The sequence below is a fragment of the Cyphellophora europaea genome (assembly GCF_000365145.1).
Source record: "Cyphellophora europaea CBS 101466 unplaced genomic scaffold supercont1.10, whole genome shotgun sequence".
Taxonomy (NCBI): domain Eukaryota; kingdom Fungi; phylum Ascomycota; class Eurotiomycetes; order Chaetothyriales; family Cyphellophoraceae; genus Cyphellophora; species Cyphellophora europaea.
The window spans coordinates 735,527-761,015 of NW_008481798.1; the positions used below are offsets into that span (position 1 = coordinate 735,527).

Below are 25,489 nucleotides of genomic sequence, written 5' to 3' on the forward strand. Positions count from 1 at the left end.
TTACAGGTAGCATCCAACGCTTCTATCGACCATCGTACATGTACATCCGAAGCCCGCCTGTATGCTTCGTGACAGCTGCTGTGTGCAGTTCAGAGCTCTTTTAGAGCTGAGAGTCTTTGAATTGTGCTCTCTTGTGAAGAGGAAAAGAAAAGGTGAGCGTTGGTCTATGAGACCGCCGATGTGGATGCTTGCGCTGTTGATGGGGCGCCTGGATGGCTGGAGCTGCCCACCGTCTCAATCTGAGCTTTGCGAGCGGCCACCAACGCGGCTTGAGCCTGGTTATCTGGCGGGCGGTTCGTCCCTACCAGCCACGCACGCTGCGCCATCTGCTTCGTCACGTCGAGCTCCTCGTCGCTGTCGTCAGCGTCATCATTGTCCGAGTCATACTTCCACCGATTGCCATGATCTGGCTTAGGGTGACATCGAATGGGGAATCTCCGATCGAACAGCATCCTACCTCCTCGACCTCTCCGCATACGGAATGCAGGCATCGGTGCCGCAGTATCGCTGTCCTCGGCTGGACTGGCGTACCGGAAAGGCGTTGACGAACCCGATTCTTCCTTCATTTCGATCACAGACGCCTCGCCCTGGTTCTGCGCATCCTCCTCATGGTTGCTAGCTGGCGGCGTGGGCAGGTACTCAGTGGCAGGCATCGCCTCTCGAAAGTCACCTGGCTTTTGAATGCCATCTTCGGAATCTGGAGTAAGTGGCGCCTTGGTCCTATCTGCGTATCCTTCATTCCACCTGGCATGTTTCTCAATGTTGATGGATATTTCCTGATTTATACCCCGGTTCTTGTCGGCTTGCACCTCATCCAGGGTGCGCAGGTCGGGCCCTGGTCCGCCAGGAGTAAGACCTGGCATACGCAGCTGCTGAGCCAAAGCCGCTTGATTGGGTGTCATGCCTTGAGGCACCTTCTGCTTCTTCTGATTGATCAGCAGTTCCTCGTCACCTTTGATGGCTAGCTTGCGCTTCGTCTCGCGGAATTGATGACGTTGTTCGTACACCTGACGGTCGATTTCAAGAGTGTCTCTCCGATTGTACTCGCGCCGCCTCACCATCAACACCAGGTTACGTGCCGCCTCTAGCTCCATACGAAGCTTACGAAGCTTCTCGGCACTCTGAGCATCACGGTTGCGAGTTTTGCGGATCTGACGGAGCTCACGGCGTCGGAAGCAAACATACGGATCTGAGTCATCCAGCTCCTGCCCAGTCTCGAATTTCAGGTGAGGAGCCAAGCCCCGATTGTTGTTGTTGCTACGACGCGCCGCCCAATGATCGTACACGACCTTGGTGAATGAGCGGACTTCAGCATCGTGAGTGTCATCAAACTGTTCTTCGAGCTCCTCGAGTGCGAGAACAGGCGGGCTATCGACGGCTGCGTAGGGTTGTCTTGTCTGCGCGGCCTCCTCGAAGAAGTTCATTACTTTTTCGAACTGGTCTTCAGTAACAAGAGACTGGCCTGCTTGCAACTTCGAGTTAATGAGCTTGAGAGCTAATTCATCGTCCTCGTCTATGCAATACGGCGTGCCAGAATAGTCCTCGACAGTGGCCGATGACCTAATGTAGGTCGCTGGCTGCTGCCATCCTTTCGGATAGAGAACTTCATACTGGATGTCACTGGCAATGATGGGTGGAGTGGGGATGTATGCATCGCGAAGTTTTGCATCTTGCTTGTCAGCTTGCGACGCTTTTATCGCTTGCTGAAGATGGTATTCCTGGATTGTAGGTCAGTAAGAGTGATGCGTGGTGGCGCGATAGTTGCCTGGAGAGGGCGATGGAATGCCAAGACAAAGTGTCGACGGGAAGGGCGAAAAAATCATGGCAAGGTGAGAGGCAGATGAGGGTAGAAAAGAGGCAAACTAACTGATTCTTCGGCTTTTTCGACGCCAGTTTCGATAGGTGCACGACCAGCATCAAAATCGGTGAGTGTATCAACTTGGTCCTCACGGACGATCTGAATGTGCTGGCGCGACTGAAGTTTCTTGGGGCGAGTGCGCGAAAGATTTTGTCGCGCCGACATGGGCGAAGTAGCGCTACGGCGGCTGGCAGGCCGGCCCCGACCATGAAGAAGAGAAAAAAAGAGGCCACCTCACACCTTGATAAACCGTATCGGTGGTCGTAAAATGCTAAAATTGGTGTCAAAAGATTCCGAGGGTCCAGTTTAGATGGACTGCGTCCTCAGAATGAATATTAAGTGCTGTGGTGCGACTTATTTTGATGAAAGAGAATGCGTGACTGAAAACTGGGAAGGCGCGATGGTGACAGATAGACGGGTGTGTTTGGGTGGCAGAAGCAGCGAGGAGCGAGAGCGAGGGGCTGCCTGCGGGTGACGAGACTGCTCAGGCCGCAAGTGGGTGCCCATTTGCTTTGGTGCTTGCGCCTAAACTCGGGCTGGCTTTGGGCTCAACTTGCTCGCCCACCACACAGCAGAGACCAAGCCTTTTGCTGGCACCCGCACGCTAAACTACCTTCGTATCGTTGCACCGCCACCGCCTTCCCCTGAATTCGCTCTGCCTGCGCCTCTTCTTTCGCGACAGCCACAGCAGATATGTACCGGTACCTATATTGACATGTGTTCTGCCCTCCACACAAAGTCTCATGATTTGCAACGGCTCGAGATCTTGAGAAGCATATGAGTAGGCCCGCACCGTCCAGCGCACATTTGCGAGCTCGCACCAGTCACAACCTATTGTATAAGTGCCAGATGGGCTTGGTAGAGACTGAATCCCAGGTAGAAACTCCATGGAAGCCACAGTGCCTACTCTGGCGTCACCGAAGCCGAAACAACATACACAGACAACGATGAAAATAGGGCAATTGACACTTTCTTGACAACATTTGCGGCACGTGAAGACAGACCTCGCCATCCCCGCGAACTGAGCGGCTTCCCTCGTTGAACCAATCAGAGCGGCTCCTCGGCCTCAGTTTGCGGCGCTCGTTCCTGAACATGTGTGGCTTGAGTACGGTGACCGAATCGCTCCACTACAGTAGTCCGACTCGCATGCGGCTGTTCCAGCCTTTCACCATCACTATCTTACCGTCCTTCATAGAAAACGAGACTCCTCGTCTCCACTGCCTCAATCGAGCCTTGAAACTGTTCCTCCGTTTGTTGTCTTGAGGCTCGCCTTGCACACTCAGAAGCGACCACTCTGAACCTTGCTGTTCCACTCACCATTGCCCCTCACTGAGAGTGCGAAATCAGGATGTCTGCGTCGGACATGCCTCAGTCGCCGGCCAGCGACTCCGAGCCTAATAATGCCGCTCTATACGAGCACAGACGAAGACAGACTGTCACTGGTTCCCAAATATTGGACAACATCGTGTCGGTCTCAAATTGTGCGTATACGATCGGACCAAGGTATTGTTGGCTGGGGCTGACCATTGCACAGTCGACAGAGATGAAGTCGACCGGTTACGCAAACGGTTCATGAAGCTGGACAAGGTATGAGGAGATTGGTCTAGCCCTGAGCAGGCTGACCGCAAACACAGGACAACAGCGGCACAATTGAGCGAGAAGAATTCCTGTCCCTGCCTCAGGTCTCGTCCAACCCACTTGCGACGAGGTACGCAACTTCCACAGTCAACGCGACGTGCCCTCGATGGAGCCTTATAACGCTAACGTCTTGCCTAGAATGATTGCCATCTTCGACGAGGACGGCGGCGGCGATGTCGATTTCGAGGAGTTCGTTCTGGGCCTGTCTGCATTCTCTGCAAGAGGCAACAAAGAGGAGAAGTACAAGTTCGCGTTTAAGGTCTACGACATTGATCGAGACGGTTACATCTCCAACGGCGAGCTTTTCATCGTGCTCAAGATGATGGTGGGCAGCAATCTCAAGGACCAGCAGTTGCAGCAGATTGTGGACAAGACCATTATGGAAGCAGACAAGGACGGGGATGGGAAGATCAGTTTCGAAGAGTTCCAGGCTATGGTCGAGAACACGGATGTAAGCATGAGCATGACTTTGGGTGAGTACTGTATCGCTGTGTGGTGCGAACGATGCTAAACGTGTGGCAGATCAATTCTAGGTGCAACCTCAGCCTGCTTATGCTCTAGATCCCGAGACCGTGGAGATGACGGCCTAGTCCCTGGTCAGGGCCGTATGGGTGTGGTCAACGAATCGAGGCCTTGCAGATGGCGCGTGGTCAGGGGTCTGCACGCGATGTATGAAGTCACGAAGAATGGAACGACGTGTCATAGACGGCAGAATCACAACAATGTCACAAGCACGGCTGTCAATGTTTTTGCGTCGTGTTATTGGCCGCCCCACTGAATTGCAGGCCAATGTTGACTTTAAGCCAGGGAAGCCCTCTATGATAGCGGTAGGCTTTCTGCAGCACCGCCACAGATTGCAAGCCACAGGATCATTTTCGAGATGCAGCACATGGGCAAGATGCAGGTATGATGCTCATAGGAATTCAAGCAACACTTAAAGTCTCTTTACAGACTAGCCGACAAGATCTTGTGGCTCAATCTGCAGTCTTTCGATGGCTTTGGCGTCGGTTGGCGCTCGCTTTCGCATTCCAGGGGCGCTTGCATGACGTCGCTTGTCGATCCATGCCAAGTTTCCTTCCCCATCTGCATCATACCATCATACCCAGACCACGGACCTTGTCAGCATAAAAACTGGGAACAGGACCTCCTGCTCGACCGAGTCTTGTTATTCCTTGACACATAATACTCTTCCGTATTATCCAGTACCCCTGCACCGATCTCTTCAAACACCTCCATCTTACCTCTTCAACCACACATCAACCGCCAACATCATGGGCCTCTTCAGCAAGAAGGAAGAGCCAATGCCCGCTCACCAGAGCCCCCCTACTGCGTACAACGACGCGCCTCACGGTCACCACAACACCAGGCACTCAAGCGACACCAAACGCAAGGGCGGACTACTCTCCAGAAACCGTCGCTCCAGCTCTCTCTCCTCGTCCGACGAGGAACGCCGCAGAGGAAACATGGGTAACCGTCGCCACAGCCCCACCACGGATCAGCACAACCGCTCCAGTGGTGGCATGGGCGGCCTCTTTGTAAGTTTGACTCCTCCGTCTACGATCCAGTCGGGGCGAAAGCGAACTAATGCACCGAATAGAACCGCAACCGCGAGCCCGAGGACCCCAGCATCGTCGGCGCGCGTGAGCGTGTGCAAATGGCCGAGCAGGCCGAGCGTGAGGCCGAGCGCGCTCTCACCCACGCCCGCACATCCGTTCAGGATGCGCGTCAGCATGTCCGCAATCTGGAGTTGGAGGCGCAGGAAGACGCGCGCCGTGCGAAGCTCAAGCAGGCCAGTGCCAAGGAGATTGGAAAGATGAGCAACAATCTCGGCCGGAAGTTCTAGATTTGAACAGTGTGGGCATATGTCCGGCGGGGAGCTCAGGGTGTGGGGAGCTCTGAGCCACCCGACCCTCGGTCCTTGGGGTCGGATCATTCACGCTATGATGAAGGAGTTTGCATTTTTGACTTTCAAAGGCGTGGCGTTAGGCAGGGATTGTGTACCAGTATCTGAAGACCTGTGATGAGATATTGTACCGGCAGTGTGTAAATAGTGCATGGTATCTGCCTCCACTACAACTGCTACCACGGTCCACACTCGCGACGTCCAAGCATATCAGAGCCGTCAATCTGTTATATCGCTCTGCTGGCTGCTGACTTCTCGGTGCTTGCTCTCTCCTGTGTCAAGTAGCCATACGCGCGAACATGGTAACTACACCCTCCTCATTAATGGCTTAGCAAACGGAATAGTTCATTTTCCCTTGATAGGAGGAGCTGAGAGTTATTTAGGTCGACTACTCGCTTTACAGCCGGCCTCTCCTTCCGTCCTCCCCAAGTTTCAGGATCGGTCTGAGGTTTGCCGTCTGCACTCTGTCCCACAACCCGCCCTTCCCCAACTTCTTGCCCTTCTCTTCCTCGATGCGGAACCACTCCTCCACAGATTTGATTCGTTCGGGGTGAATCTCGTCCAGTAGCTTGTAGTCCCGCTTGATCACGGCTTGCTCGTTGTTGCCCCACGAATACTTCCAGGTGTTGAAGAATCCTGTAAAGTTCTGTTCGAACGTCATCGCTGCCGGGTCGTTCAGATCCGAGTTGTAGCCCGAGGCTGACTTGGCTGCGACCGCCATGATGCCTGTAGACCAATAGTCCGCGAGGCTTGTGTTGATGTACCGAGCAGGATGGCCCGTCACCTTCTCAAAGGCCTTTGCGAGTTCAAGGTAGCTAACGTGCTCGACTGCCACCTCGAGATCCCGACCGTTGATGCGCATCGGATTGTCGAACATCCAGCGGACGTAGTACTCGCAGTCATCGAGGGCCACGTGCACCACGCCTCCCCCTCTTTCACCAAGGGGCACACGCCACGTCACTACTCCGTCTTCAATAACAGGCGTGAAAATGGTGCGGGAAGCGATGGCCATTTCGATATATGGTCCCGTTGTGAAGCTGGCGGCGCCCATGCGGTGTTGATTATCCTTGGTCTGGGCGAGGATCCATTCGCTGATGCGTCCTTTGGCGTCATAGTGGCCGGTACGGAACTTGGGATCGTAGCCGCTCTTCTTGTAGGTGTAGTCGAGGTTTCCATGGACGTAGAATCTGATGCCTTCTTCCAGGGCAAGCTCGTAGGCACGGATCGTCCAGTAGATCTCTGTCTTCTCGCCACAATTGAATCCGTCGATCTTCGTTGTTAGCGGGTGGGAATGCACAAGCATAGGACGGTTTCTTGCCACAAGGAGCCTGGAGGGAGGAGTGTTTCGGACTCACGTTCACAAATGCTCCATCGCACCCACGAAAGCCGTTGCGGAGGTCTTGCTCTGATGCGAAGCTGCCCGTGACTAGCTCAACGTTTCCCAGAGCGAGAAGTTGCTGTGCTCGAGCAGAGTTTGCATCACGCGTGAGGACCCGACATGCGTACTTCTTGTCCTTGACTAGGCCCCGGATGACTGGAATGCCCTGGGCACCGGTGCCGCCAACGACAAAGATCTTCGTGGCATTGTATTCAGACATGGCTATTATGTCTGTTCAGTCTCTGGAAGGGAATATTAGGTGCCAGTTGTGGCCGATTTATAGGGCAAAGGAGGTAGAGACTTGATTACTATTCAGCAAAGCATATCCCAAGTGGGTTCAGCGGCTTCCGATTTCGTGCGTAGCAGATCATATGTCGGGTAGTTCACCACGACCTGCAGCTTCTCTGGTAATTAGTGAACTCGTTGTACGAATGTACAGCTCACAACTTGCTCGAATGATGTCCTGTAGCGAACATTACTTCATAGAAATGAACTCGCCGAGATTCGAGGGAGCATTGTGATTGATATCCTGATCCATCAAACTCGTTGAGATTCCGTGGGTGACAGAGACACTAATGCAACCATCCTTCACTCTGGACCTACCTCGATCAGTCGTCCTGAGCACGAATGGGTGTATATCAAGCACAACAAAAGACGTGAACCGCAGACGACCGTCGCATCGCCCAATGAGGTGACGGCAGCTCGCGTGCGGAGGTAGTCGGCATTAGTGGCTTGGCGGCCAGTGTTTACACTGACGCATTTGGCAATCCACTCGCTCGCAGTCTCGGCCGTCTTTCGCTAAATGCACATTTTGCACCTTCGCCCTTCCCTAGACCCTTCTCTGCTGGGATTACTGCGACGTGCAGCTGGATATCATTGGGCTGACCGAACACTGCGACAATGGCTCGTCGCTCAGCTAGACTGAGCAAGACCTCGCCAGGCCAGGTGCGTTACCCTTTCACCACTTCTCCGATTTTGACTGACATGAAATAGGTCGAGGTCAACAAGCCTCTGCCCAATCCACCCAAGCTCGACTCAGTAATGGAGCGTGACGAGTCAGTTGAGGATTCTAGCGCCGTACCGACCATTGATAGCATCATCAACACTCCTGGCATGGCTGCCAACGTCAAGAGCCAGTTGAAGCGATTATCTCCCCTCAATACACCCAAAACCGAGCCTCGCCCTGCAAAGTCGGAGATGGACCCCAAGACAATGCACCAGACCATGATGCCACCTGATTCTGGCACGAAACTGGGTTTTGCCGACGTTTCCCACATCCCTCGCGCATCTGTCGCCAGCATTCAGAACACCCCAACTCGATCCTCCAAGAAGTCCACACAAGCGGCCAGTGCTCCCGGATTCAAGTTCACTTTCGCCTCCGAATCTGGATTATCTGAAGAAGCCAAGGTCATGATGGAGAATCTACGAGAAGATGCGGCGCGTATCAAGGCGGAAATGAAGAATCAGAAAGACCTGCAAGATCAGAAAGATGGTGAGGCTGAGAGCATGTTCTCTGGCCGCAAGATCGCAAAGCCAAAGGCCAAGGCTGGACGCTTCAGCGATGTTCATATGGCCCAGTTCAAGAAGATGGACTCCATCGAGAATCATGCCTCCTCATTCAGGACCCGGTTGGGCTACAATCAACCCACCATGCAGTCTCTTAAGCGCAGCCCCTCCAAGGCTGGCCTTGATGAGCCAGAGCGACCACGTACTGCTGGTAAGGGGACACCTGGTCGCGCTCCGCCTCCGTTTTCCCACCAGACGCAGGCTGGCGGTGGCCTCCATAAACCTGCTTCGCATTCCGCATCTGTGGATCGGCTGGAAAACACCGCTCCTGCGAAACGCCTGCGACGTTCTGAAGTCGACGACGTGTCAAGCTCCAGGCCGCAGGAAGCTGCCGCCGTTAAACCATCCGGCATACCAAAATCCACATCTACCAGCAACCTATTCTCACCAACCAAGGCTTCTCTGGCTCGTGCCCAGTCTACTGCAAATTCACCCGCCAAACCCTTGATGCTACCTCGATCGCAGAGTGCCAAGGGCGTCCGAAATAGCGGTCGCATGAGTCTGAGCCGCACTACCTCGGCCGTCTCCAGATTCACTTCCAAGCTCCTCGAAGCACAACAGACAAGCCGCAAAGACACTCCAACACTTTCCCGATCCAAGAGCACGTATGAACTATCCACAGCTCCGTCAAATGTACAGTCGGTGTCGTCTACCACCACGAGGCCGACGGCACACACGTCCAAGCTTCCCACGTTTTCCGGGTTGAAGTCAATCTTGCGCTCACCCCGTAAAGACGGGAGCACCCCTGCCGAACGCGACGTCACACCAAAGCGACCAAACACTTCTGCCGGCGTTGTGGAATCTTCGAAGAAGGTGGACTTCACCCCCAGTGTCAAATCTCGCTACGCGGTGAAGCTTGCGAACAACAGCCCGAGCCCGGTAAAATCTGCTCAGACTTTGACGCCCAGAGCAACTAGAACTCCTATCGTCCCCTACGATCCTGCGGCTTATGTCATTCAAGAGGACCAAGACGAAGCATGGGAGGATGCTTCCAGCAGCCCCATCGAGTATCCTACTCTTCCCGCGCTGTCCGCCCAACCATCTCCTCGCAATGGACCTGTTGTGCAAACTCTGGCGCAGAAGGCCAAAGATCTGGGCCGCCGCGAATCCAAGGAGTTCAAATCGATCTTCACGACTCTGCACCACCCGTCTAGGCCTAGCTCAGCTGGCTCACTGACGAGTAGCAACGCCACTGTCGGGCGGGCTGACCCCACCAGCCAGGCCCTTCAAGCGAGCAGATCAACTAATGACACGAGTGCTCGGTCATCGCGTCCTTCGACTATTAGACGCGTTCGAAGCTCTGGCACCACTGAAGCTGTTCAACCATTCGAGGATACCGAGGTGCACACTATGGCTCACGGAATACCTGCGAAGAAGCGCCGCCGCGAATCTAGGTACTTCGAGGCTAGCGAAGACTCTGCGGAGGCTTCAAAGGAAAACCGACCCATGGCTGGCGCATGGACTGAGGGCGATGACGCCGATGATGAGAGTGCCAGACGTGCCAAACGTGTCAAAACCATTGACTTCAAAGACATCGAAGCCGGGGAGCAGCAGACCAGCCCCAAGAAGAGGAGCGCGGCGAGGGAGGCAGCAGCCAAGCACGCACGCGATCGCAAATCCGTGGCACTTGGCCAGGTCAAAGGCACTCCTGCAAAGGCTGCTTTGACTATGAGCCGGCTCAACATGCTCAGTCAGCCCAAGCGGAGAGGCTGAGGACGTGCTCATCGCCTACCGGGGTCGCGGACGCCTGACTGGAGAGCGATAACTTCCGTCGGTGCTGTAGACCGATTCTTGATTCGACATTGTACTACTATTACTACTACTACGACGACGACTTGCCACGAGCATTTTCAAACGGGATTAGGATACTGGCGTTGGGTATGGGTGAACAAAAGTTTGGATGCAAGCTTTTTGGGAACATTCACTCGCCCAGTGGCAAACAACGACTGACAGGACAATCAGATGACGAGATCACACATGCTTGAAGCATGAGGCAGCAAAACGCCGAGACCAGGCTGTCATAGACGAGGTGTTTGAGATGGTTCTAAAGCACAATGACAGAACTTGTTGCCCGGTATTCAGGCGTGATAACAATTTTCTTCCCTCGTCCAGTGACTAATGGTGCGAGTCCACGCGAACATCCTTTTCTGAAAGTCTGAAGACGACTAAATACAGCACTCATAACGTTGATGTTAGTCCAACCAGGAGTGAATTGAGCGGTCATTGATCGCTCTCACGGCATCTGATGGCAAGCTCGCCCTTCCCTCGGCTACAGTCTTGACTTTGCCTCCAGCGCCTGCTCTACGAGCTTGACAGCAGCTTGCGCACAGCCATAAGACGACTGATAACCTGCACCCCCCGCCCCGTAGTTGTGAACGACCCAGACTCCTTCAATCTTTTCCTTCTCGATCCTCGTTCCACCTTCTCTGACTGGCCGTAAGCCAACGCCGTGCCTAACGATATCCAGGTGCTCAATGCCCTTTCCGCCCGTCAGAGCTGGACAGATGCCCACAGCACGCTTCATGATTCTGACTGCGAGGCTTGGATCAACCTGAGACTCCCAGTTGCCCTTCTGATACGAGCCCCCGAGGATAGTGCCACCACCTGCGGCCCTCGTCATCACATAACAAGCTTCATCGTCTCCGTCATCAGTGCCAGAAACGTCCAGCATCTTTCCGGCGTCGTTGCGCACTACCACGATTTGGCCTCTGGCGGGCACCACATTCTTGTCCTCGACTCCACCAAGCTTGGATGACCCGAGGCCTGTACAGTTGACAACCAGATCGACCTTGCCTGCTGGATGAACAGAAGAAGATCCCGCCTCAGAGATGTGCTTGAAGACCGCTCGCCTGAACTTGACACCGTTCTTCAGACACTGCGACACCAGCCAAGGCAGGTAGATGGCAGTATTGATGCAAACGGACGTGAAGGATGTCGCCGAATCGATCCCCGATGGTAGCGACTCCTTGGGTATGACTTCGAACTACAAACACGTCAACTTAGCGAGATCCAATGGCAGCTTTGGATCCCTACGTTCGGCACCACATCCTTGAACCATGGGCTCGGGGACAGCAGCTCTGCAAACCAGGAGGCCGTCGCAGACCCCTTGTCTTTCGCTCTGCTGAGAATCTGACACTCCTGAAAGTGGACGCCTGCCTCGGGATGGTCGCGCGCAAGGTCTTCGAGAGGCGCCCAGGTATTCTTGTCCCACTGGGCTGCTTCGGTGCCGCGAACGGAGACGCTTTGATAGATGTCAGCAATGAGGTGTGATACTGGGTTCTCGGGCTCACTTGCGGCATGTAGTTCGCTCCTGCCCAAGGCGAGGCATATTCGATGTCGTAGTCACCGGGCATGTGCTTCGCAGCCACAACGATCTTATACCGAGCATCTTTGGAGAGCAGGAGGGCAGTTGTAAGTCCCGCTACGCCGGCTCTACATATCCTCGTCAGCACGCCGAGTCCTGGACCAGAGTGGCGTGACTCGTTTACCCTACGACGACGACATTCTTCTGCGACATGGCTGGGGGCATCCCGTGTAGTTTGGTACCCTTCAGAACGTTGGAGAGGTCGATCTCGCTAGCGGGGTTGATAAGCGCAGTGAGTGTTGCCCACTTTGCGATTGTAGCTCTTCCGAGCACAAGAGAGGCTGTCTCACTCTCAGGGAGAGTAGATTTTCAACACAGAGATCAAGCACAGGCATAGGACCGGTCTTGGTTCATGCTACGACCGTTTCACTTGAGATACAAGCAAGGTTTTGTCCGCCGCAGATCTCCGTTCCTCTTGCCGCCTCGACGCCTTATGACTAACTTGCGACGCCCAGAGATGGGCGCGGCTGCCCCGTTGAACCTGCTTGTCAGAGACTATCGGACATGGCGGGTCTGCGATGTTAGGTACTTGTTTTTGAGAGTATCATGGGAAATCACAAGAGGCTAACGGCGTCCACGTCGTGACCTTCCAATCACCGATTCCCGGGCACGCAAAAAGCAATATCACTGATCATTAGGCACGTATCTCGCCCTAAAGGCGGCTGTCTATGGACCAATTCATGAACCCGTGTGCCTGCCTGGAGGAGGACAGTGCATTCCCCTCCTCAGACCATCGAGTCAGATGAGACTGAACGTTCACTCCCGCAGCTTACTGAGGGCCAGGCAATCACAACTCACTGTGAGCCCACTGCTCTGCTTCCTTCGTCAGCCTACACAGGCGGCCATCAGTCTTCTCAACCCAGCGATGGCTACCCACGGCTGTGCGCGCATAGAAGATGTTGTCCGGATCGTACTTGTCCTTGATTGCGAGCAGCTTCTCGTAGTTGCCGCCATAGAATTGGTGCTGCCACTCCGGGTCGTAGGGATTGGTCTCGCTCAAGTAAGCACCTCCGTCTGGTGCGAGGCGGCGGATGGGCGCCAGGAGATCATTCTGCAGGAATTCATAGGCTGCTGGCCATTGCTCTGTGTGGGTGTAATTGACCGGTGCGCCAACGGCAAGGTTGAACAGTGTCTCTCGCAGCCGAGGGTTCACAGACATCGGATAGGAAGCTGCGTTTCTGGTCAAGTTGTACGAGACACCCGCCATCAAGGCGTTGTCGCCGATGTGTATCAACGCTTCGACGAGTCCGGTCAGCTTGGTCTCCAGAAGATCGCGCGGGATCAGGCGGCCCGCCGGATGCATATCTGAGACATTCCATGTTGCAGGAACGGATTCGAAGGCCGACAAGGCATCTGGATATTCCGCCGAGTCATATTGGTAGCCAATGCCTAGCTCCTCCAACCTGTTTATGGTTGGGTCGATCAGCTTGTCTAGCTCGTCTTTGGTCAATCCTGGAGCAAAGGCCGGCACCAACATGAATGCGAACGGCATCATCGCCCAGATGACCGTCACGCCAGCATCCAATGTAGCAGGAAGATGCTGTAGGAAAGTGGCAAGGAAATTGCTGAAATCTTCAGGTTTCTCCCCTGTTCTTGGGACTGTCAATAGAGCTCTGGAGGTGATGGACTCCGGGTAGGTCTTGATGGTCATGGACAGAACGATGCCGTATGTACCGCCACCTCCGCCGGCAAGCGCCCAAAAGAGGTCTGAATTAGAATCTGTCGTCGCTGTCAGCAGTTCACCGTCAGCGGTCACCACCTCGAATTCCAGGACCTGGTCAACGCCTAGGCCGTAGCGCGAGGACAGCAAGCCATGACCGCCGCCCTGGACCCACCCTCCGGCCAAAGTCACTGTTGGACAATTGCCCACGACAACCACGAGACCCTTTGAATGAGCAAAAGCTTGAGCTTCTCCTCCATTCACACCAGCTCCGATCTTCATGGCCGTGCCCTGGTAGTGTTGAGACTGATAATCACTGAGTAGCTCTGTGGATTTGAGGTGAAGGGTCCAGAGCCCGAGAGCATGAGCGCCGCTTGATTTCCCGAGGTAGTCATGTCCAGAGCTTCGAATGACAAGGCGAATGTTGTGCTGCCGGACGAAGCCGATGGTCGCTCTGTAGTCGTCCACGGTCGAGGCATTCACCGTGTACACAACGTGGCTGCCGACGGTACAGGGCGCAGCGGGCTCCGAGAACGGATTACAGCTGTCGTTGCTGAATTCATATGCCATTGGCGACGATGGAGAAGGTAGATGAGTTTCGGGGAAGAACCAGTTGTCCCTTAACGTAGCACACTGCGCTTCGTCATACGCTGGTCCGTGGCAGACTGATGCAATGGGCACAGTGCGAATCAACTTGCCCTCGATGCTAGCATTGAAACTTGCCCAGACCTCGTCGCTGGGCCAGGATTCGTCTCCAGGCGCAGATCGACAGACGGAATCGCCATCTTTATGAGCGCCACTGGCGATGGATGTGCTGAGAAGGCCAAATAGAGCTGCAACACGGAGGGTCGAGAGAGAGCGGCTAACATGCCTGGGAAAGGCGAAAAGAGCAGCCATGTCGTATAGGACAGATTCAATTGCTGGCTAGTCATGGTGCGCCTCGTGGACTTATAGGAGCTCTAGGGCCCCCCTCCTGCTCATAGTCCGGTGTGACTAAAGAACCAGTACTGAAAAAGCCGAGTTAGGTTGGAGCTTCATGCCTTAAAGTAAGGCATCCATTGTGAGACCTTGGACGGCTCGAAGCTTCTTACCATTGGGGGCCAGCTGATCTGCCGAATAATATGCGCGATTCCATTAGGCGAATTTCGCGCACACACTATCGCTGGTGTCTCTTCAACATCTGACTCAGCGCTTTGTTCTAGTACCTAGTGTTGCACAGGGTTGCTCATCCTTCCAAGAGGGCATCCCTTATTGTTTTAGGACCTCGAAGTCTACTATACCTTTTGGTAGGGAAATGGAAGACGGCGGTGTGCTCGGCAAGAACGCGATCTTGATACTGCGCGAAGATCTGGGTTGATGAAAGTGTGCACCGCAAGAACTCTGGCACCCAAGCACTGGACTGCGAGTCAGGCTGGGATCTGTAACACTTACCTAACGGCGGTATGGCCAGCATGTGTGCAGCTAGAGAAGAGCCTGACCTCGCTTACATCCCCAGATAATACCTGATTCAAGGCCCAATGGCCGCAAGAGCCTCGTCGTGGACTTGATTATGAGGTGGTGGCGGCATCGTGAATATTGTTGTTCAACAATCTTGCAACGCCAGGTGGACCTGCACCCATGTTGGTTTATGCTTCACCGTAGTACTGGCATTCGTTTCAGAGGTGCAAACATCTGCAAGCCAATAATGCATTCACACCTTCGAGTTGGGGCCATACTGGCCAGTCTCGCTTCTCGATTTTCTTGCTCGGTAGACCTCACCGCATCGAATGGCATCTAAGCGAGACTCGCATGACCCCTCCGTCGGGCGACGCCGGCTCAAAGACTCCGCAATGCTAATGCACAATACCATCAGCCCTGGCGACAAGTGATCTAGATATCAAGTAGCTCCACCAGCAAGGCCTACAACGGCAATTTCGCTTCATGGTCCTGTACAAGTCTCTCACGGCAGTTTCTTGCGCCAACGAGAGGGTTCTTAGTCTCAAGGCCGGTCCTACTGGGCTACTCGGACTGTGCACCCGGAGGTTCGGGTCATCGGCGTTACCATCTGACCCACTCAAGACCGACCAGGATCACTCAACGACTGGACCTGCGGCTGTAAAATGGCATTGAACATTGACAACTGGGAGACTGGAAAGTGATTGTCAACGATTGAGACAACACGCTCTTTGGATGAATGGCTCCGGTCGTCGCCTGGTCGCCGGGTGATTGTACCGAACAGTGGCAGGTTATCACACCACCAACCCAGCAAGGGTCCCCATGCAACTGTCATACCACAGTCCCGATACGAAATCCCGAAAACTTTTCGATGTTGGTGTGCTAAGTTATAAAGTTGTTCATACAACGCCACATGGTTCACCCTCACCGAGAGTAAACATTCGCATACCTTTCCGTTTGCACTAAAACATCATGGTAGCCTTACCACGTGGCATGGAGCATGTCGATCGCAAAGAGCTGTACACCTCCCTGCCCGCTCGTGTACACTACCTTCATCAGTTCTTGGAATTCTCAGCAGGTAAGATCGTCGGAGATTTAGCCGGATCACCTCGCTGACAGTGATAGACGATGTTGCAGCCCTTATTGACGGCCATCGCTATATCCGCACCGTCATTCCAGCCATCGTCAACATGGTCTATAAGAAACTGCTCAAGCACGATATAACAGCCAGAGTCTTCACGCAACGCGACAGCCGCAGTGAGGTCGATCCAGACACATGGGTTTCCGAAGACAGCGCTCAGATTCAACACCGGAAAATGTTCTTACGGTGGTACTTGACCAAGCTCAACAGCGACCCCACAAAGATGGAATACTGGGAGTACCTCGACAAAGTCGGTCTCATGCATGTGGGCCTCGGTCGACGAAACCCTTTGCATGTTGATTACATTTTCCTTGGGGCCTGCCTGGGCTATATTCAGGATGCCATGACAGAAGCTATTCTCTCACACCCAACGCTTGATCTCACAAGAAAAATTGCGATCGTCAAAGCCATAGGGAAAGTGATTTGGATCCAGAACGACTTGTTGGCCAAATGGCACGTCCATGATGGCGAAGAATTCCAGGATTCCTTTGGTGCCGAAGAGGTGAAGCTCGAGGCGGCAGAGCCGGAAGGTTATCTTCATGGCAAAAAGGTACTAGGAGAGAAAGAGCCCAACAGTGGCGACGAGGCCTCGGTACGGAGCTCCAGCAGCGGCAAAACAAGCCTCGGCCGCAATATCGAAGAACTTGAGGGCAAGCAGAGCATGGACCAGTCAAGATGCCCCTTCAGCGGAATGGCAATGGGCGGCCAGCGAGCAGAACCAATGCGGGTGTCCAAGACCAAGAAAGACCCGCTTCGCCCACAGCCAGCCCCTTCTGGTATCCCACGGCTTTACGTGGTTGATGGCAAGACAGTCTGTAAGGAGAAATTAGACCCGAATCCATTCGAGCCGGACGCGCCATACATAGGTCAAGCTCTATGATTGCTATCCCAGGATTACAGCAGGGACTATTTGCTCGTACCAGCGTCGGCGTTCACTACACTGACCGTTCCTCACTACACCTTACTCGCTTGTTCCTGCCGACCTCACCCATCATCGAGTCCCGCAATACCTCCCAGTCTTCTGGTCCAATTTGCATAAAGCCTCTCCGCAGATACACGCCCCACCCTTCCTTGCCCCTGCCCAGACACCCCAACTTCCCCAGCACATCCTTGACATCGACCTCGTGACTATCCTCCTCATACGTCGCCTCCCGCCGCCAGGGCTTCCACGTTTCCGATACCTGTTCCTGATATGGCTCTCCGTAATCTACCGTCGCGATGGCGGTGAAGCGCTGGCAGAGATCCTTTCCCTTTATCTGATGACGTGCGGAGTAGAACACGACTCCGTCCCGTGGGCGCATCCGTTGCAGGGGCGCTTTGATGCCATGGTTGGCCTGGACAATAGACTGGGAGCGGCCCGAGTTGACGTGGTCACGGGAGGCGGAAATGAGGTAGAAGGAGCGGGGTTTGGCAGGCGATAGACGCATTTCAGGCGACTTCTTGGCTGAATGAGGTCGTGCCTCTTGGTTGATAGGGACCTTCGTCCGCTTTGAGCTTCTGCTGGCAATGACTGTCGACCTAGATCTTGAGTTTACCGGCATGTCTGAAGGCCTGATGGTCGAGTCGAGTGGCTCAGGTTGGGCTGCAGTCAAGTTGCTTCTTAGGGCTACGTATCCAGAATATACTGTTTTCTGGGCAATCCAGAGATTCGTATGGTCTGAAGAGCGAGATCGAAATGTTTTGTGAACTGCTGCATGCCTACAGCTGTACGACTTTCGGATGGTCGGTGCCGCCGTCAATGCCAAGCCCCGAGTCGGCTCTCGGGAGCAACTGCTTCCGACCTCGACGCTCGCCTTCTTGCAATTACATGGTGCATAACATTGGCGAGACATGCATTCTGGATTGAAGTGGGAAGCCGTAGCCACCAATAAAGACGACTTACACCCACGTCGCCGCTGTTAGACGTGTAGATGCGGCTCATCTATATCGGTGCTCTCGAAGACGGTATGTTAGTGCCAGCAAGCTCATTGTGAGCATATGACGAATCCATAGAAGTCATGCCGACCATCATGGGAATATCGAAAGCCGTGTTCAGCTTGGGTCGAGCTGCGAGAAAGGGAGATCCTGAACTTGCCAGAACTCGTCCCATATCCAGCCTTGAGACTCCGTCCCGAACGCCCACGCAGACGAGCCGAGTCCACCATCCGGTTGCAGTTCAATACCTTGGCCTGGAGGCATATTCACATTCTCGGTCGCTGGTGCGACTCCAGTCACGTGTCGGGCCTCGTTGAAGGCTATCAGATGTAAGCAGAGGTAGAAAAAAAGAGGGGGGGGGGGGGCGTTTACCGTCATGAAGCGAGAGGAGAGCATCGCTAAAGTTGCCGTAGCTGATATCCTCAACCATGTTTAGGGATGGCAAGGCTCGCGGAAGGGCGTCTTCACTGTGCTGGACAGCGCTTGTATCTGTTGCTTCCGACGCGGATATTTGCTTGCCCTGTGTCGGAAACGCATTAGTGCCGAGCTCTGTTGGAGTCGCATCCCTGGTGGTATTTGAGACGAGGCTTCTCATCTCTGCATTCAGAATGAGTCGGATCAGCTCTTCCAGAATGGCTGTACATTGATCGAACATGACGGATCTATACCCATAGATCTTGGGAAAGCCCATTATCTTGCTGATAGCCCCCTTGGCTTCGTAGGCTTGTCTAGACGCTGGATCAGAAAGTGCAAAGATACCAAGTGCAATGGCTGCCGTGAAGGCTTGTATCATGATATATGAAGCCCCGAGAGTGTAGCGTGTTCCGCTCAATGTTCGCGTGAAGCGACCAATGCGTGACGTTCGCACGGCCGCGTCCCAGCATCGGTATTTGCTGACTTTTATCATTTCGTCGATCACATGCGTTTCCGGGTCGTTCGAAGAGTGTACTGCGCGCGGAGGCTCCATGAGAGGCCGTTGAAGCCTATTCAATGTCAGGAGTGGGCGATGGAGAAGCAGTTTAAAATTGTCCAGCGACAGTTGCAGTACCAACGCCTGTCGCTGAAACACCTTCACCGTCTCGTCATAGGTGGCAGTATTGCTATCGATGGTGCCGAGGCGCAGTTCAGGCGGAATCTGCGACTCCAAATACAGAAGCCTCTGATCCAGTCGCTTGATATGGCCGATGGTGTCAGCGAGAGAAACCCTCTGATGTGTGTATACGTTGTTGATGATGGAAAAGGCAATTTTGTAGAGCCTGAATTTGTACCGCTGGTAGGAGAAGATCGTGACGGGGCCGAAAGTCCGACCATCAAAATTTTCTTCTGAGTTAAACATTGGGCATCGTGGGATGCCATCGTCAATCGTGCCAGGAAGCTCTACCTCCCAGTCGTCGTCGTGAATATTGCAGGGAGTTCCATATATCGTCGCAGCCCATACGTCCGCCACGTACAGCGACCACCAGACGCGTCGTCGTACCTCCCTGCGCACTGGGTCGGCCACAGTCCATGTGCCCTCAAGATGCAGCTTCATCGATAAAGCAACCTTGATGCCGGCACCGAGAATTGCAAAGCTACGCTTTGGACGGTTGCCGTACAGGTAGTAGCTTTTCAGGATGATGGCGATCTGCACAGCCTCGATGCCGCCATCCTCGAGAACGTCCAGCAATTTCTCTTCCACCCGCTTGATCCATAGAGGCTCCATCTCTAACAAGTCATATCCAGGCAAAATTTGCTTGACAGCATCTTGCTGCGCGTAACGAGCACTGAAAGCAAGAATGACAAGCATCAAGATGGGCACGAGCCTGCGGTGATCTGGAACCGAATTTCGGGCGAGAATGTCGTGGATCTCGGCACGCAAAGTGGGCTCGTGGATGACAGACATGAACCAGTGAACTGAACTGAGATATGTATCGAGCAGGAAGTCTATGATGGCGATCGGAGGTACCTCAGTGCCGAGCACATCTCCCAGAGGTAGTTCGATCCGTTTTTGTTGTGTCTGTCTAATGATACTGGAACCTCCGGGAATAGCATCGGCGGCAGAGAGCAGTCCAGAAGCTTGATAGCTTTGCCGAAATACCTATAGCAGATTGAGCCGGAATTATCGTATGATAGGTTTGCCTCATACCTGATCTGCAGCTTCATAAGTCGATGGACGCTGTGAATAAACGGCAGGAGAGGCTTGGCTGTCTAAGGGGCTGATTTCTGATGCTGGAGGTTCTCTATTCGATGGACTTTCGACAAAGGTGGTCGTCGCCGGCTCGAGCCGTTCGCCGGTGCCTCGGTCTTGCTGTAGAAGCGATGTTTGCATAATATGTGCACTCCGGAGCGTAAGTCAGGCGCAATGTATTGTATCTGCGGGCCTCACCTACGTGGCTTTGGCCGACGTTTCTCGGCACTCAATCTTGAGCCGTGTACATCCACTGCACGGCCTCATGTTGTCGCACTGTGATTAAGTTAGGCCGAGGCATAATGATCGTCGACTTTGGACTGACGCGAAGCTTCTGTGCGCGGCATCTCTGGCAAGCGTGTCGGGCTCGCGAGGTAACTCGACGTTTTCTGGGACTCGTTTCTGCCGGCATTTCGAGGCAAGAGGAGGCTCGGACGGCCCGGCGTTCCCACGATCGAATGCTGTTGATCCGAGGTCTGCTTGAGATTCGAAAGATGCAGTACCCATGTTCGCCACCTGATGCAACGGGCCCGCGTCGTTGACCAAGAGGGCGTCTGTGTGAAGAGGACCTTATCAAAAAAGAGACTTGGAGATCTTGGGGTAAATTCGGGGGCCCGCCAACCGCGATCACTACAGCCCACGGCAAGGCTGCCTTTCAGCCGAGCACAGGGCTCGATGTTCTCTATTCCGTATGGCATCTTGCACGACGGCGACCTTGCACTTCGCCATTCCACTACCCAGTATTGTATGCAATGCCTTCCCCAATCTTCCACCATTCCCCACGTGACATGGCACACGGGTCGGAGTTTACGCCTGCAGCGCTACCACTGTCGGGCTAGTGCTCCCCCGCAATTGAACGTTACGGCTGAATGATGACCCCTCAAACACCCGCCTACCTTAGCACCAAGGGCTTCTGTCTTCCTCGTCCTGTGAGCAACTATGGCGTCGCTGACCGAGATCTTTGGTCAAGGCAATAACGCCTACTTCTCGAACGGTCCAATAACTCGACTGTCCTTTCTTCGCCTTCAGTATGATTTGCTGGACAAAGCATCCACGCATGCCAGCGCCAAGTACCTCACCTTTGAGGAGCTTAATCCACTGAGGACTACTGATGGGAATCTGGCGTTCCTGGGATACAACGATGTAGCAGATGCTATCGGTAGGCCTTATGAGAAAAATGAGAAAGCACAGATTGCCGAGTTCGACCCTGCTGCCCATCATCCCACGCTCATCTTTCTCGGTCTAGATCTTCAACCCTCAGATGATACACCTGCGGTACTTGGCAGCTACTCTGGCGTGCCTTATTTTGCGCTTGATGTCACCGGCGGCCATTACACGACTTTCAAAGGAAGCATTGCCTCAAGCGGCCACAAGTTCTCTCCCACTAGGGTGGATCTCACACTCTCTCACCCAGAATCTGCCATATACAGCCATGCCAGATCGTTCCTAGACTGGAACAGCCGGAACCGGTTCTGCTCCAGCTGCGGAGGTCGAACGCTGTCAACTCATGGCGGAGCTAAGGTTGTATGCCCTCCAGCTGATCAAGGCGTCCCTCGGCAGCGAGCCTGTTCTACCAGGGTCGGTCTACACAACCAGGCATTTCCCCGAACGGATCCCACTGTAGTCATTGCCCCGATCTCTGCAGATGCAAAACGCGTGCTGCTAGGTCGTGGCAAACGCTGGCCAGAGAACTATTTCTCCTGCTTATCGGGCTTTGTGGAGCCGGGGGAAAGCCTAGAGACAGCAACACGCCGCGAGGCGTATGAAGAGACGGGCGTTCGCATAGATCGAGTCCAGCTCCATTCGTCACAACCGTGGCCATATCCCTCGACTATGCTGATAGGTGCAATGGGCCAATGTGTCGAAGGCGGGGAGGATATCACTTATCCAGAGACCGAGTTGGAGGAAGCGAGATGGTTTGAACTTGGAGAGGTTGAACATGCGCTCAATAACGGGGCTAATGCGATGTGGCACCCACCGATCAAGGGATATGTTGGACCTCGAGTGCCTCCTGCACAGCTCATGGCTCATCAGGTGCTGAAGGGGGTATTGAGGCTCTTCCACAAGTAGCCACCTAGGCTCAAGTACCAGTCACCAGGCATATCGATGCCGACGTCTCAATCCGTGCATATTCGGATGAGCGATGCTATCAGCCTTCAGGTAGGGTGAAGGTGGTGCATATCTGATGGTTCCAATGATGGAGGGCCTGCCGGTTATGCGGGGGCTGTGGATCATTTCCCGGCGCACCTCAAAATGCTATTTTTGCCGACACCGCGTCCCTTCCTTCCTCTGTGAATCTGCGCGTGCAACAACATGTCGGTGCTTCTAGAGGTCTGCGCTGCCTCATTACCTTCTGCCATCGCAGCACAGGACGGAGGTGCAGCTCGGGTTGAGCTGTGTTCACTTCTAGAGACTGGTGGCATCACCCCCTCCTATGGCCTCATAAGAGCAACAAGAAAGGCGCTGCATATCCCTGTCCACGTGCTCATTCGACCTCGGAGCGGCGGATTTGTCTATTCCGATGCAGAGATCGAGATCATTAAACACGACATCGACATTGCAGGGCAGCTGGGCTGCGACGGTGTTGTGGTAGGTTTACTGACAAGCAAGCAAAAGGTTGACCCTCGAGTGGCGTCACTCGTGGACCTAGCCAAGCGCTGGGGCATGAGCGTGACATTTCATCGTGCGTTTGATGATGTTGTCGACATGCATGAAGGGCTAGAGGATGTCATCAAGTTTGGATGTGACCGAGTCCTGACAGGCGGCGGTCAGTCTACCGAAGAGCCGTCTGCGCGGGCGAGGCTACGATCGCTCGTTGAACAGGCAGGTGAGAAGATCGTGATAATGCCTGGTGCCGGCGTCACGTCGCTTAACGTGGAATCTCTGCTCTTGGAGACCCGAGCTAAAGAAGTCCACGCGAGCTGCAAGCAGGTGTTAATGAGCGAGGCAAGCCTCTTCCAAACGGAAAGATGGGAGACGGACGAAACTACGGTCAGGGAAATTGTACAGGTTTTGGCTCGGGTCAGCTAGTACAGGAACACGCCGCTCTTGCTCCGATCTATCGAGTTGAGTGTATCTTTCGTCCTCTGTGCCACGGCCTTTGCATATTCAGTTGGAAGACCTTGCGGGCCAGGCTTTGTCTTGTCTGGTCTCAGCCATGGTATCTCCTTACAACCTATGGTCGCGTCCTTCATCTTTGCAAACGCCTCATCATCGTACCCTCCACCAGTCACGACTGCGAATACTTTGTCCAATGCAGATGGAATCTCGGCAATCCCTTGTTCCACGCTTGTGACGAAGTTGATGACTGGAGAATCAGCCAGGAAGAATGTTCAGACCGGGTTACGGACCTTCGTATTCTGGCTTCAACAGCTCCATTACGACGTTGCCTACTTCATGGCTTTTGCCACAGAGAATGATGGGAGTGGCTGCTGACATGACTGTGACGTGCTCGCAGCGCTTACGCCGGGTGGGGCAAGAGACGTGGCCTTTATTGAGGGTGAGAATTTTCGCAAGATAGGCGGCAGTGGAGCTTTTATAACACCTTTCAAGTGGGCAGCGCGTGTGATTCCAGGACAGTCCATGGAACACCAAACTATGCCATTCGTTCAGCGGATCGGACGCCTGACTGGTCCCCGGCAGTCGGATATTGATGTGCCGATTGCCGTAAACACCTGATAGCCATCTTATGCATAACTTTTCCAATAGTGACAACTTGAGAAGCTGTGCCGCGTATACCGTAAAGTGCCCCTGCACCTCAGAGGGGTAAATTTTGACTTCCCCGCGGGCGAAGTGGGGTGCTGCCGCCTCAGGGCCTACCTAGTAACGGGCCGCAGCTGCTGTATCTGATTTGGGCAAGTACAATGATCAGGCAGCGTCTTTTGCATGGACGGCCATAATAACCCATCCTTTGGCCTTCCAAAGGTGTCATTTTCTCAAGACTGGGCTCATATAGTAAGTAGCATCTCAATGTCGAAGTTCTTCAACAAGCTTGAACAGCTCGTGGCGTCCTCAACAGACGATCCACATCTTGAGTCAGCCGCAGATGTTTTGCAGGACGCAGGTTGCTCCACAGCTTCGATCGCCGTCCTGGATAACGGCGAGATTATTTCACACTGCATATCATCCTGTGGAGATGACACGGACACGCTGTTCCAAGCTTGCAGCATCTCTAAGCCCACTGCTGGCGTTGCCGCCATGAGATTGGTCGACCTGGGCTTCTTCTCCGTCGAGGACTGCATTCGAGATCTGCTCCCCAATGAGATAGTGAAGCTATTAGCTCGAGATCCCCGTACCGAGGCAGCCTTCAACGCTGTGACGGTGGCCCATCTGATGAGCCATACAGCAGGCCTCTCGGTCCCTAGCTTCCCCGGTTACTCCGATGCCAATCATGTCCCTACGGTCAATCAGCTACTCCAGGGACGTGAGAACTCCAACACTATGCGGATCCAGTTCTGCTCCGTCCCAGGCGCGGACTTCATCTACTCGGGCGGTGGTATCACGATCCTGCAGTGCCTGATGGAGCATGCAACCAAGATGTCGTTTCCGGCGCTGATGCAGAAGCATGTCTTCGAGCCGTTGGGGATGACGCGGTCGTGCTACACTCTGAAAGCAGGAGAAAATGCTACAAGATGTTTTTGGAATGGCTACAAAGAATGTGAAGCCCAGTGGCACTACCAGCCTGAATCTGGGGCCGCCGGACTTTGGACGACCCCTACTGACCTGCTGAAGCTGGGTCGAGGCGTTCAGAAGTCCTTGACGGGAGATGGCATCCTACGAAAAGCGACAGCGGAGCGCATGCTCACAAGGGTTACCAAAGACATTGCCTTGACCTGGTTCGTGAACTCGATAGGTTTCGGTCATTCAGGCGGCAATTTCCCTGGCTTTCGCTGTCAGCTTATCGCATACGCAGACCTTCCGCAGAATGGCAGCAGTGAGCCAAAACCTCAAATACCTCAAGACTGTGGTATGACGGTCATGACGAATTCTGCTTCGGCCAACCCAGCTATGTGGAAGCTGTTGCATGCCATCTCTTACCTCAAATCCTGGCCAGAAATTCCATTATTCTTCATGGCTGCGGACTACAAGGCACCCTTTCGTTCGCTCGAAACTGGTTATGCTGACAGCTGGAAGGAATGGATCGGCTGGTGGGGTAAGTGGCAGATTGCTGAATGTAGCGGTATGCCTGTAGCGGGGGTCGACGGAGTGCTCCTGAACCTAAGACCGGCTGCTATCCCCGCAAGGCACTACGGTGGAGGACAGCAGTCGATAGATCTCTTGCTCGATGGAACGGAGCAGATGCTGAGATTGGGCTTTGATGGAGTAAAACGGATTGTAGAGCTGTGGAATGGCTCGATGGGAACTTGTGAGACGCTGAAGGCCATTACTTACGCTTGAGAAACCCCGTTCCGAAGTTTTAGCACGGAGGTCTCAAGCGATAGGGAAATGCCATATAATAGGACTACC

At 54.0% G+C, this 25,489-nt stretch overlaps 13 protein-coding genes across 13 annotated transcripts; 7 read left to right on the plus strand and 6 right to left on the minus strand.

The window, feature by feature from the left end:
• Positions 1-164: 164 nt before the first annotated feature.
• On the minus strand, positions 165-2,023 carry HMPREF1541_09375 (uncharacterized protein; the record flags this gene model as incomplete). Its single annotated transcript, XM_008714049.1, has 2 exons — positions 165-1,718; positions 1,868-2,023. The coding sequence occupies 2 exons, from the start codon at positions 2,021-2,023 to the stop codon at positions 165-167; spliced, it is 1,710 nt and encodes a 569-aa protein (XP_008712271.1).
• Positions 2,024-3,206: 1,183 nt separating this feature from the next.
• Positions 3,207-4,029, plus strand: HMPREF1541_09376 (calcineurin subunit B; the record flags this gene model as incomplete). The annotated part of the gene is made up of 5 exons (XM_008714050.1): positions 3,207-3,339; positions 3,393-3,445; positions 3,493-3,566; positions 3,635-3,969; positions 4,019-4,029. The coding sequence occupies 5 exons, from the start codon at positions 3,207-3,209 to the stop codon at positions 4,027-4,029; spliced, it is 606 nt and encodes a 201-aa protein (XP_008712272.1).
• A 738-nt stretch (positions 4,030-4,767) lies between these two features.
• HMPREF1541_09377 (uncharacterized protein) lies at positions 4,768-5,339 on the plus strand (the record flags this gene model as incomplete). The annotated part of the gene is made up of 2 exons (XM_008714051.1): positions 4,768-5,031; positions 5,094-5,339. 2 exons carry the CDS (start codon positions 4,768-4,770, stop codon positions 5,337-5,339), a joined length of 510 nt encoding a protein of 169 aa, XP_008712273.1.
• A 457-nt stretch (positions 5,340-5,796) lies between these two features.
• Positions 5,797-6,997, minus strand: HMPREF1541_09378 (uncharacterized protein; the record flags this gene model as incomplete). The annotated part of the gene is made up of 2 exons (XM_008714052.1): positions 5,797-6,669; positions 6,755-6,997. 2 exons carry the CDS (start codon positions 6,995-6,997, stop codon positions 5,797-5,799), a joined length of 1,116 nt encoding a protein of 371 aa, XP_008712274.1.
• Positions 6,998-7,677: 680 nt separating this feature from the next.
• On the plus strand, positions 7,678-10,056 carry HMPREF1541_09379 (uncharacterized protein; the record flags this gene model as incomplete). The annotated part of the gene is made up of 2 exons (XM_008714053.1): positions 7,678-7,722; positions 7,771-10,056. The coding sequence occupies 2 exons, from the start codon at positions 7,678-7,680 to the stop codon at positions 10,054-10,056; spliced, it is 2,331 nt and encodes a 776-aa protein (XP_008712275.1).
• A 556-nt stretch (positions 10,057-10,612) lies between these two features.
• On the minus strand, positions 10,613-11,860 carry HMPREF1541_09380 (uncharacterized protein; the record flags this gene model as incomplete). The annotated part of the gene is made up of 4 exons (XM_008714054.1): positions 10,613-11,326; positions 11,377-11,584; positions 11,617-11,775; positions 11,832-11,860. 4 exons carry the CDS (start codon positions 11,858-11,860, stop codon positions 10,613-10,615), a joined length of 1,110 nt encoding a protein of 369 aa, XP_008712276.1.
• A 634-nt stretch (positions 11,861-12,494) lies between these two features.
• HMPREF1541_09381 (uncharacterized protein) lies at positions 12,495-14,264 on the minus strand (the record flags this gene model as incomplete). The annotated part of the gene is made up of 1 exon (XM_008714055.1): positions 12,495-14,264. The coding sequence occupies one exon, from the start codon at positions 14,262-14,264 to the stop codon at positions 12,495-12,497; it is 1,770 nt and encodes a 589-aa protein (XP_008712277.1).
• Positions 14,265-15,773: 1,509 nt separating this feature from the next.
• On the plus strand, positions 15,774-16,822 carry HMPREF1541_09382 (uncharacterized protein; the record flags this gene model as incomplete). Its single annotated transcript, XM_008714056.1, has 2 exons — positions 15,774-15,879; positions 15,927-16,822. 2 exons carry the CDS (start codon positions 15,774-15,776, stop codon positions 16,820-16,822), a joined length of 1,002 nt encoding a protein of 333 aa, XP_008712278.1.
• A 55-nt stretch (positions 16,823-16,877) lies between these two features.
• Positions 16,878-17,483, minus strand: HMPREF1541_09383 (uncharacterized protein; the record flags this gene model as incomplete). Its single annotated transcript, XM_008714057.1, has 1 exon — positions 16,878-17,483. One exon carries the CDS (start codon positions 17,481-17,483, stop codon positions 16,878-16,880), a length of 606 nt encoding a protein of 201 aa, XP_008712279.1.
• A 490-nt stretch (positions 17,484-17,973) lies between these two features.
• Positions 17,974-20,164, minus strand: HMPREF1541_09384 (uncharacterized protein; the record flags this gene model as incomplete). The annotated part of the gene is made up of 3 exons (XM_008714058.1): positions 17,974-18,176; positions 18,229-19,933; positions 19,982-20,164. The coding sequence occupies 3 exons, from the start codon at positions 20,162-20,164 to the stop codon at positions 17,974-17,976; spliced, it is 2,091 nt and encodes a 696-aa protein (XP_008712280.1).
• Positions 20,165-20,962: 798 nt separating this feature from the next.
• Positions 20,963-22,093, plus strand: HMPREF1541_09385 (uncharacterized protein; the record flags this gene model as incomplete). The annotated part of the gene is made up of 1 exon (XM_008714059.1): positions 20,963-22,093. One exon carries the CDS (start codon positions 20,963-20,965, stop codon positions 22,091-22,093), a length of 1,131 nt encoding a protein of 376 aa, XP_008712281.1.
• Positions 22,094-22,336: 243 nt separating this feature from the next.
• On the plus strand, positions 22,337-23,053 carry HMPREF1541_09386 (uncharacterized protein; the record flags this gene model as incomplete). Its single annotated transcript, XM_008714060.1, has 1 exon — positions 22,337-23,053. The coding sequence occupies one exon, from the start codon at positions 22,337-22,339 to the stop codon at positions 23,051-23,053; it is 717 nt and encodes a 238-aa protein (XP_008712282.1).
• A 939-nt stretch (positions 23,054-23,992) lies between these two features.
• HMPREF1541_09387 (uncharacterized protein) lies at positions 23,993-25,420 on the plus strand (the record flags this gene model as incomplete). The annotated part of the gene is made up of 1 exon (XM_008714061.1): positions 23,993-25,420. One exon carries the CDS (start codon positions 23,993-23,995, stop codon positions 25,418-25,420), a length of 1,428 nt encoding a protein of 475 aa, XP_008712283.1.
• Between the last annotated feature and the right edge of the window lie 69 nt (positions 25,421-25,489).